Source organism: Pinus tabuliformis, chromosome 2_1 (assembly GCF_031772625.1).
Source record: "Pinus tabuliformis cultivar Carrire ecotype Pingquan chromosome 2_1, CPIR1, whole genome shotgun sequence".
Taxonomy (NCBI): Eukaryota; Viridiplantae; Streptophyta; class Pinopsida; order Pinales; family Pinaceae; genus Pinus; species Pinus tabuliformis.
The window spans coordinates 939,622,050-939,634,465 of NC_142299.1; the positions used below are offsets into that span (position 1 = coordinate 939,622,050).

The window sequence follows — 12,416 nt, forward strand, 5'->3', positions numbered from 1 at the left end:
TTCCCATTACTATTGATGTGTTCTTGACACTTTAATAAGTAGTAGTAAAAATGTAATTGTGTAGAGTTACTAGTGGTTACTGCCCACCAAAATTTATGCATATCTCAATATACAATTAATTTATCTACTTCTGATATCTATTTATTATTGTTTACCTAGATAGAACTATAACAATCTATTTTCTCGTTAAGCAATATTAATTTACAATTGAGTAATACAATTTATGAAAAAATTTCACTCCATTAATACATAGTCATTTCAGATTCCTGTCTTCTTGTGATGACCATTTCCCTTAATTATATCAAATTCTTCTCAATTATAACTCAAATTTAAATACCTATATATACTAGCTTTCTAAAAACCTAATTTCCAACTTAACGAAAAAAACTAAATTACCATGTAGTACTTGTTTGGATTAAAAAACCAATTAAAAAAATATGATAATGCCCTATATCAGATGTTAAAATGGGGTAAAAAAAATTAAAGGGAAGGAAAAGTTGATGTAAAATTGGATAATTTTTTTCCATGAAAACATATCATGAAAATGAGCATAGAATACAAACATCGAAACATTGGAAAAAACAAATGGAACTGGAAATTTAACGTTAAACTCAGTTGCATAAAAGCAACGAAACATTGGAAAAAAGAAACGGAACTGGAAATTTAAAGTTAAACTCAGTTGCATAAAAGTTTTTCATGAAATTAGGTTTGGAAAAAATAATCATAAACCTATAAAACGAGTTAATATGAAATTTTCCCATTAAAACTTCTTAGACAATATTCATTTGAAACCTACTAAAAACCGCACTTTTAAACTCCTGCTCGGTTGATCAAATTCAGCCGTTTCCTTACCCTGTAAGGTAACTTCATGTAACCTTATGAAATGAATGTAATAGCAATGGAACAACAGAACTTCTCATTTCTGGATCAAGTAAAGTACCTGATTGGAGAAACTACTGAAAGTGCGGAGGTCAATAAAACCCATACATTCTTCTCGCCAACCGTTGTACACGACAGTGGCTTCGCTTATCTGAAGGGAAAGAGAATGGTAGAAAAATTGCCGGTATGAACATCATGGTTATATATTGATGGATGCACATGAAATACGATGCAAAAATACAGGTCGGAACAGGCCAAGACCCAGAGTTTTAATTATCTATGTTTGTAAGCCATCAAATGATGGAGACAAAGAAAAGCTAAGGAAATCATTAGAGTGCTCTGTGGAAAGAAGCAACTCTTCCAAGTAATCATTCCCGAGGTCCTGCAACTCGACAACAGCCGACTCCAAGGCTAAGCACGTATTATTAATGTCACTATTCATAACCACATCGTGAAGCGACTCATAGGCAGCACCACCTAATTCTTCTTGATCACTTGCAGAGATTTCCAATGATGAGCCCACCTCCTGTATGCCCTCACCACTTCTCATTCCTTTCCGCCGCATGACGATCATTCCATCATCGTCTTCTGCAATATATTTCTTAAAATCCGCTACAAGAGAGTCAGCGTCCGGCACCTGACCATGAGAGACTCTGATGTTCTTGTGCCGAGAGGATATAAGTTTAGAGGAACATTCGTAATTGCTTTCTGCCAAAGCTTTCGTCACGACCTCCACGGGAAAGTTTAAAGAAGCCCGAGTTCCGCGAATGAGAAAAGCAGCTTTATCATAAGCCATAGCGGCCTCCTCCGCCGTTTTATAAGTCCCGAGCCACACTCGAGCTCCCAGCCTTGCTGAATCTCTTATTTCTGCTGCGAATTTACCCCGTGGACGTGTGCGGACACCTCTGTACCGCTTCGGCTTCTCTGCACATTCACCTGATGCCCCTTTCATTTCAGTATTGCAGATCGCAGGCGCGCAGGCAGTAGATCCAGTTTCTCCAGGGATCTGCGTCTCCTGCGGTTCATGATATGCAGACCATCTATGCTTAGCGGCGTCGTTCAGAAGTTGGAAGAGTATCATGTCCTCCGAGTCATTCTCTTTCAGTGGCAGCACGGAAACTTCAGGATTGCAGCAGCCTCCTTTATTTCCATGATTACCACGAGCAACTGGTTGTAGATTATCATGTATTGGATGATGAGTCCCTGTGGCAATGAAATGAGTCCATACATCTTCTAAAAGCCTTTCCGACGATACCACCACACTATTATGATGACGATAAGACCCTTCTGTTCCATGAGGAAAAGCTGTTTCTACAGCCATAAGTTATAACTACTGTTAATTTCAGTATGCAGCTGAAACTTGGACACCAAGACTTGCTAATCCAGAAACAAAATAAAAGATTTCGTGACCTTCCGTTTGTAATTAATTTTGGGGGCGATCAGAAGCTTCAACACTTGAAATCTCACTCACATGATTGAGAAAACTAACAGGCATTAAAAGTCTAGGGAGATTCACCGTTGTTTGGTGGATTGGAAATAGATGGAGTGATTGCAGTTGAAGGCTTAATTTCAATGGTTGTGTTAGAGATGGCGAGGAGTGGCTAAAGAGTCGGAGTTGGCGCACCCGTGAAAGCAGGGAGTTGCTTTTACTTTACGCGTTCTTTCTTGCCCTAACATTTTGGACCAGAGGGGAGGAACACAGTGAAAAACAATGAAATGAATATAATAGGGATTCTGATGAAGTCAAATGAACCTAGTGCCGTAACAAAGGTAAGTGCATTCATTTTCTACACCAGAGGGGAGGAACACTGAAAAACAATGAAATGAATATAATAGGGATTCTGATGAAGTCAAATGAACTTAGTGCCGTAACAAAGGTAAGTGCATTCATTTTCTACACGATCCTAAGTCAATTATTTCTTTATTTATAAATTAAAATAACCACTCACGTTCTTCACGATGAGAAGTCAGTTATCTCTTTATTTATAAACTTAAATAATCATTCACCACACGAGTAATTGTCCTCCTTTTAGAAGGTAAAATCTAACATATAAATTAAAATAAACAAAAAAAACTATCTTGATCTAATTTTAATTGTTAATTTAATTTTAAATATTAATTAACAATAACGATATTTTTTATTCGTGCAAAGTATATGTTTTTCTTTCTTAAGAGATTGTAATTTCAAATTCAAGAGACGAGAGAATAAAATTAAATTTCTTATCCCTAAACAAAGAAAATTTAATAAATTAATTTAATATGTGATTTGAGAACTATTTTAAAATTAAATTATTATATATTAATATAGATTTATTTAAACTTCACATCTTTTAAAAATTGAGATATATCAAATAAATTTATTTAAATTTTAAATCTATCAAAGGCTGAAATTGAAATGCATCAAATTTCTCAACTTGCAATTCTTTTTATAAGAGTTTTTTCTAGTGCAATTTTTTGGAAGCTTTTCCTGTGGGTTTTTCAGGTCTAATCTCTCTAAAATCCAGCAAGAATATATTGAAATCACAAGTTTGATGGGTAATCCCTGCATAATCGAAATGCCCTATCGTTTTTCAAGTGCTGAATCCATATATACAGTGAAAAAACCAGTTTAAATAACACAAATCAAAATTTCACCTCAAATTTTTCCACAAAATTCAGACTCCCAAAATAAAAAATAAAAACACAAAAAACTACACTTTTTTTTTTAATTTGAAAACTTAAAATAAAATAAAATATTTCTTTTTCCTACTTTTAAATATTCCATAAACAATTATGTATAATTATTATTTAATTTATTATTTCAATTTAAATTTAAATTTAAAAATAAACTTAATTACGCAATTTTAGAAAACTCCCGAGAATATAGATTTTCATTTGTAAAGACTCACCACCGTATCTGGCTTGAACCTAGTCATGAAAAGACTTTCCCCATACATATCTCCTAGTGGGTTGGCCTGCCTTAGATAACCCTGGATTTATTCTCTTTGCGGAATTCGTGAAATGAGACGAGTAAATATATAAAAGGAAGTAATATATAGTTATTATACCTGCCTATCGCGTTGATTGTATATTAATTTTATTAATTTGTTTTCCTATTCTCTTTAATCAAAGTACTTTTAGAATTTATTATACTCGTTTGAGGCATAGGTATACAGCGATACGTCTTGTAAACCGAATATTAATTTAATTGATTTGCTTTTATATCCTTCTTTTAACTAAAGTCTTTTTTTAAATTTGTATTTAAAGTTATTTATTTTTTCCCCAACGTTGTTTGATTGGACGAGAGAAATCATGCCTTATTGTACATTGCACTATTTTTCATATATATTTCATTTTCAAACTTTGCATTAACTTAAGTTCTAGTGATGTATATATAATAATCGAAATTGCATTACATATTTCTATATATTTTGGTTATTTAAGTTTTTTATTTGGATTTTTATATCTTTATATTTTAGCAAATTAATCAATACATTTAGTGAAAACAATCAAATATAATTAGAAATCAAGATCTACACTCAAATCAATGCATCTAGTGCAAGAAATCAAATAGAATTTAAAAACATCTACACTAAAATCAATGCCTCTAGCGCAAGCAATCAAATAGGATTAGAAATCACATTTACGCTAAAATCAATGCATCTAGTGCAAGCAACCAAATAACATTAGAAGTCAACATCTACATTGAAGTCAGTGCATCTACTGCAAGTAGTCAAATAGGATTATAAATCACCATCTACAATGAAATCAATGCATCTATTGCAAGAAATGAAATGGTTTTAAAAATCATAATGTATGTTAAGATCAATGCATCTAGTGTAATAAATCCTCTTCCCTCTCCACCCCATATATATATCCCTCCATCTCTCATTCCTTTAGACTATATCTCACCCCCAAACATACACACTCTCTCTATCTCTCCCTGTCACTCCCTCTCTCTCTCTCTCTCTCTCTCTCTCTCTCTCTCTCTCTCTATGTCCTTCTTCTTCCCTCCCTCTCTCCCCTTCCAACTCCATCTCTTTGTCCCTCCCTCTCTCCTCCTCTCTCTCCCTTCCCATCTCCTCCGCTCTCTCATCCTTCCTCTCTCTCTCTCCAACCCTGTCACTTTATCCCTCCCTCTCTCCTTTCTTCTCTCCTCCTGTCCCCCTATCTTTGTGTCTCCCTCTCTCACTCCTCTCCCTCTCCCTCTCTTCATTCATCCTCTCCCTTCTAAATTAGTTTATCTCCTTCAGTGCAAGCAATCAAATAAGATTAGAAATCACTATCTACACTTAAATAAATGCATCTAGTGAAAGAAATTTTCTTCCCTCTTTCCCCACTCAATCTATACCTATATCTTCCTCTATATCTCCTTATCCGTCTCTCTATCTCAAAGCCCCTAAACACACATTCTCTCTCTCTCCACTTTTATTTATCTCTCCCTATCTCTATCTCTCTCTTCTTCCCTCTCTTCATCTTACATCTATATCAATATATCCCTTTGTCTCTCTTTTGTCTTTCTATATCACCCTGATAACGTACATACTCATTCTCCATATCTATCTATTTCTCTCTCCCTCTCCCTCTCCCTCACTCTCTCTCTTCCCCTTCTCTCCCTCTCTCCCCCCTTCTATCTCTCTTCCCTCTGCCTCTCCTCTCTCGCTCTCTCCCCATCTCCCTTATCACTCCCTCTCTCCACCTTTCTCTCTATGTTTATTTCTTCTTACCTTCCTCTCTCTCCCTTCCTCTATCCTTCTCTCCCTCACATCCTCACTCTCTTCCTTCCTCTCTCTCCTTTTCTCTCCCGACTCCCTGTACCTCTCCCCATCAACTCTCTCTCTCTCTCTCCAACTCTGTCACTATCTCCCTCCCTCCCTCCTCTCACCCACTTCTCTCCATCTCTTCTTTTATGTCTCTCTATCTCACCTCCAAGCATAAACATTCCCTCTCCATCTCTTCCTTGTCACTCCCTCTCTCTCTCGACTTTCTCAGTCTATGTCTTTCTTCCTCCCTCCTTCCAACTCCATCTCTCTATCCATCCCTGTCGCATCCTTTCTCTCACTCCCTCTATCTCTCCATCTCTATCACTGTATGTATTTATTCATCCCTCCAATATATATCTAAAGTTAATATATATCAATATAATATTAAAAAGAAATTATTATATTAAATCTAATATTGTATTAACTAAAAGTTATTAAATTGAGTAACATTAATATTAATATTATATTTAATAATAATATGAATATTAATATTAATCTTTTGAATTAATATTACATTTAATGATGTTTTTAACATGGCATGATAACAAAATTTATAATAAAACTACACCAAATGAATATTTTGGAATATTACAACTTTGACATAGAAATATTTGTGTATAGATATTTTAATATATCCATAGGATATGGTTTTCTTTTAAATATTCATTTTACAAATAATTAATTAAAATAAATACTAAAAGATTTTAGAGCAAGATTTTGAATTCTTTGTGTTGAATTAACATTTTTATTTTGATATAAGAAATGGTCGTGGCTTTAGTAAAGAGTAAAGACATTTAAAATTTTACCTAATTTGGAATTTTAGTGTGGTATGTTAAAATAACCATTAAACACATGAGATAATTGTATTGTAAATTTTGATCTAAACACATGAGATAATTGTATTATAGTTTTTTTTATCTATATGGTTACTTTCATTTTTTTCTTGGGCCAACATTAATTTTTTCTATTTTCATTATTAATATTTATTGGAGAGATGAACATAAACATTATTTAGATTTATAATTTTTTATTTTTGTGTTGGATGATGTTAGCTAAAATTTAACTTGGAGCACGGACATACTTGCACACCTGGGCCATACTGGGTTGTAGAATGCACCTCTCGGCACAATCACTATTAGTAGTACTTGATTTAGTACTTACACTACACACCAACCTCTACTATACATTGATTACAGAATATGTTATACACCAACTGCAAGAGATTTTGTATTACAATTTCTGAAAGCAAGAAAATGCATACACTCATAATTCAAGTCAATCAAACTCGTTATTACTAGATTACTAATATATGCATTTGAACTAAGATTACTAGATTATATAGATCATTTCATGTGGAACATGACAATATTTGCATTATAAAATATTTGTATCGATAATAGCAAGTAGAGAATTCCAAGTTTGATGTTTATTCTTACCGATGATGAGTTTCAGGGAATGCACAAAACTCGGGTCTATGTGCTCGGTAGCGGTTGCTATATGTTTTTGCCGCATGATGCAAAGTGGGATTCTAGGGATTTTTTGAGAGACCACTCTAAAAAAAAAATCAAATTCTATCTATGAAAAATATTGTGTAGGAAAATGAACCACCACTAAACATGGCAATGGAAAAAAGTAAAACACCCCATAGCACCACTTACCACTAACATGTTTCAAAATGAATTGAGTAGATTGAGAGTGGGGAAGAAACTCCTTATAGAAACCTGGTTTCTCAATCAACTGTGAGTATTGGACAAGGGATCCTCTCATGTGCTAGGATGATTTCCATATTCTTTTATTACTCCTTCATATTAAAGGGCATGTCAAGGGTCAAGAAAACATTAGTGAAATCTTCATTAGGTTAAGAAATTATGTGTATATATATATATATATATAATTTATAGAAACCTCTAACAACATAGATTTATGTTGTAACATGATTAATGAATATATGAATGGTATACCTTATATGTTGAAGAAGTTGTGTCAAACATGAAATATGGGGCAAGGATATTCCTATCTAGCCTAGATGTCATCACTTGAAAGCATGATGAAGAGTATAGTAGAATTGTGCGCATCAATATAGAAACCTTCATGTTTCCTAAAATGGATCAATTTTATGGTCTTGAATGGAAAAACCAAATTCTACAAAATCACAACTACCTGAGCCTCATTGTGTTATCCTTGTTGTTGTTGCTTTATTAGGTCATCATGAAAATTTCTATTTATGTTGTGTCACCATGTAACAAAAGCTTTATCCTTTCTATTTTTTTTCATATTACTTCGAATATGCGTATAAAGGAAAAATCGTATCCCTACATTCTAATATTGTAACATTCCAACGTTCCTAGAAAAACACCTTTTCTTTGAATTGGTTAATGAGAAATGGAATTTCCAAATATTTGTTGCATTCCATTCAAAACCTCTCATAGTTATCATAGGACTTCTCAAGAATAATTGGCATTCCTTCTTCACTAAGACCTTTATTTCACCCTTTTTTCATTCTAAAACCTATCACAGTTTTCATAAGACTTCTTCGGCATATACTAACATTCCTTATTTATTAAGAGCCTTATTTCACCCTTATTTTACCGCCATGTACAATATGTAAATTAGGAAAATGTTCAATCCAAAAATCCTCTTCCTCCTCACAGAATATTTAATTATCATCCTCATCCAACAACCACCACATTAATAGCATACTTCACATAGTTAAAATAGGACAAGAATTAATCTATAGAGGAACCAACTATAAGACCAAAATGTAGCATCACACATGAATGTTTTGTAATTGTTATTCATCTAATAAAAACACATTAAAATCCATTTCAAGTTGCTAATGATAAAATAATGGAAACATAGTTTAATGGCCTTGGCACATTAGTTTATGCTCGATAACATTGTCACTAAGGCCCTCCAAATTTGCAGAATAAGTGCCCAAATTCCCTACAGAACCACACATTGAGCAACTAGATTCATATATTTCAAGTTGCACATGGGATGAAACATGGATCGATTAGAGCTCTGAGAATGTAGAGAGGTACACCATTTGGATTAACACATCAACTAATTGGCTTAATCGCTTGGCCCCTTTCTTGGTTACGAGTTACATGATGGATAAATTTCAATATGCCATATGTAAGTTTTAACCTTCTACAATTAAATGTTGAATTCTCGTTCTTAATAAAACACAAAGGGTACAATGGAAAGCACACAAATTTATGAAGAGATTTTATCCTAGAAACCCAAACCTAGGAAAACCAACAATATTTTTTTTATTATATTTATTTTATAGTACATATTCTAATACAGTTTATATCCTCTAGCGTATGAATATCAAACTTAGTCATAGTTCCATAACCAAAACTACAAAAGCGAGGGAAAAATGACCATGCGCCACAAAATTTCTTTTATCAAAACAATGGGCCAAAAAACTGCCAAAAATAGACATGAAAATTTGTCCAGATATTTCTTCTCGATGCAATTCCCTCAACTCTATGTGAGGGGGATAATACCCGACAAGGTAGAGTCGAATAACCCCCCATAGGACCCCCCTTTTTGTATCGTTCATATATGTCGTGCAAATAATATAATACCATTTGAAGATGGGGCAAGTGCTATATATGTAGGTGGGTCACATATATTGTGCGTGGAATTTGGATCATAGAAATCAGTAAAATGGGACCCATGTTTTGGATAAGTAAATGTGACTATGTATTGGCCTTGTGACATCTGCCATTGCACTGAGATTTGTGTCCAGAAGGGGGTGGTTGTGGCATGTATAATCACGGTTTCAAACTCCACATAGATGAAATTGGGGTTCCACACCTCTGCTATAGAAATGGAAATGGCGTATTGACTAGGGCTAACACTAACAATGATGACATGTTAATTCTAACATAGAGCTTATGGCTTTTTAGCTCCATATAAGGAAAATTTGTGTCTCATGAGTGTACCTAGATTGATTCCTAACTATCGATGATTCTCTATTTTGTTGTGGACTTTCAAGCAATATTATTCATCATTTTGTTTGCTTGTGTGTTATATTTTGTCTATATTCATTTGTAATATTGTTTTTATTGTTTTTATATGTGTTTCTATGGATATCATTCTTTGGGAGAAATAGAAAGATAAATTTTGGCTAAAGGTCCTTTCTCTTACCTAAACTGGATCACTAGAGCATCGATGTGATCTGCATGAGTTCTCCCAACAATGTTGATACTAAGTGTGGCTAGATTAATTTCATTTCAATTCAAGGAACAAGGGAGATAAAGTAAGATTTGTACTTGTACAACATTATTATATGAAATTTTCATTTGATTGCAATGTTTCTTTCTATTTCTTACTTTGATAGAACTATTCCCATTGTGAATTATGAAAATAGGTTTTGAACTCGCACTTGACATATATGAGAAGTGCAAGAGATGTGATGTCCATTCAATTTAAAAATAAATTTTGACCTCAGCCTTGTCATATTTGGTTGGTGTAGGTTGAAGCAACAATTTTTATGGAATAATTGGAATATGGCATTGAAATTCCGTTTTAGATAATAATAAGTAATAATTTATGCTTTAACTACCATAATATTTTGTTTGTTTATGCTATTAAAATGTTGGAAATAAATATATTATCTTTATTTTCCCTTTCGTCCATGAAAATCCAAAACACCTTTTCTTTGAATTGGTTAATGAGAAATGGAATTTCCAAATATTTGTTTCATTTCCATTCAAAGCCTCTCATAGTTATCATAGGGCTTCTCTGGCATAATTGGCATTCCTTTTTCACTAAGACCTTTATTTCACCCTTTTTCCATTCTAAAACCTATCACAATTCTCATAAGTCTTCTTAGGCATATACTAACATTCCTTATTTATTAATATCCTTATTTCACCCTTATTTTACCATCATGTACAAAATGGAAAATGGGAAAATGTTGAATCACAAAACCCTCTTCCTCCTCAAAGAATATTTAATTGTCATCCTCATCCAACAACCACCACATTATAGCATACTTCACATAGTTAAAATAGGAAAAGAATTAATATATAGAGGAACCAACTACAAGGCCATAATTTAGCATCACACATGAATGTTTTATAATTGCTATTCATCTGATAAAAACAAATTAAAACCCATTTCAAGTTGCTAATAATAAAATAATGGAACCATAGTTTAATGGCCTTGGAACATTAGTTTATGCTCCATAACACTGTCACCAAGACCCTCCAAATTTGTAGAATAAGTGCCCAAATTCCCTACAGAACCACACATTGAGCAACTAGATTCATATATTTCAAGTTGCACACGGGATGAAACATGGATTGATTAGAGCTCTGAGAATGTAGAGAGTTGCACCGTTTGGATTAACACATCAACTAATTGGCTTAATCGCTTGGCCCCTTTCCTGATTACGAGTTACATAATGGATAAATGTCAATATGCCATATGTAAGTTTTAACCTTCTACAATTAAATGTTGAATTCTCGTTCTTAATAAAACATAAAGGGTACAATGGAAAGCACATAAATTTATGAAGAGATTTTATCCTAGAAACCCAAACCTAGGAAAACCAACAATATTTTTTTTATTATATTTATTTTATAGTACATATTCTAATACAATTTATATCCTCTAGCATATCAATATCAAACTTAGTCATAGTTCCATAACCAAAACTACAAAAGCAAGGGAGAAATGACCATGCACCACAAAATTTCTTTTATCAAAACAATGGGCCAAAAAACTGCCAAAAATAGACATGAAAATTTGTCCAAATATTTCTTCTCGATGCAATTCCCTCAAATCTATGTGAGGGGGGAAATACCAGACAAGGTAGAATCGAATAACCCCCGATAGGACCCCCCTTTTTGTATCGTTCATATATGTCGTGCAAATAATATAATACCATTTGAAGATGGGGCAAGTGCTATATATGTAGGTGGGTCACATATATCGTGCATGGAATTTTGATCATAGAAATCAGTAAAATGGGACCCATGTTTTGGATAAGTAAATGGGACTATGTATTGGCCTTGTGACATCTACCATTGCACTGATATTTGTTTTCAGAAGGGGGTGGTTGTGGCATGTATAATCACGGTTTCAAACTCCAAATAGATGAAATTGGGGTTCCACACCTCTGTTATAGAAATGGAAATGGCGTATTGACTATGGCTAACCCTAACAATGATGACACGTTAATTCTAATATAGAGCTTATGGCTTTTTAGCTCCATATAAGGAAAATTTGTGTCTCATGAGTGTACCTAGATTGATTCCTAACTATCGATGATTCTCTATTTTATTGTGGACTTTCAAGCAATATTATTCATCATTTTGTTTGCTTGTGTGTTATATTTTGTCTATTTTCATTTGTAATATTGTCTTTATTTTTTTTATATGTGTTTCTATGGATATCATTCTTTGGGAGAAATAGAAAGATAAATTTTGGCTAAAGGTCCTTTCTCTTACCTAAACTGGATCACTAGAGCATGGATGTGATCTCCATGAGGTCTCCCAACAATGTTGATACTAAGTGTGGCTAGACTAATTTCATTTCAATTCAAGGAACAAGGGAGATAGAGCAAGATTTGTACTTGTACAACATTATTATATGAAATTTTCATTTGATTGCAATGTTTCTTTCTATTTCTTACTTTGATAGAACTATTCCCATTGCGAATTATGAAAATAGGTTTTGAACTCGCACTTGACATATATGAGAGGTGCAAGAGATGTGGTGTCCATTCAATTTGAAAATAAATTTTGACCTCAGCCTTGTCATATTTGGTTGGTGTAG

At 33.5% G+C, this 12,416-nt stretch overlaps 1 protein-coding gene across 1 annotated transcript; it reads right to left on the minus strand.

The window, feature by feature from the left end:
* Nucleotides 1–1,156: 1,156 nt before the first annotated feature.
* Nucleotides 1,157–2,200, minus strand: LOC149203729 (ethylene-responsive transcription factor ERF091-like). Its single transcript, XM_089401957.1, has one exon. It carries the CDS (start codon nucleotides 2,198–2,200, stop codon nucleotides 1,157–1,159), a length of 1,044 nt encoding a protein of 347 aa, XP_089258083.1.
* Nucleotides 2,201–12,416: the final 10,216 nt, after the last annotated feature.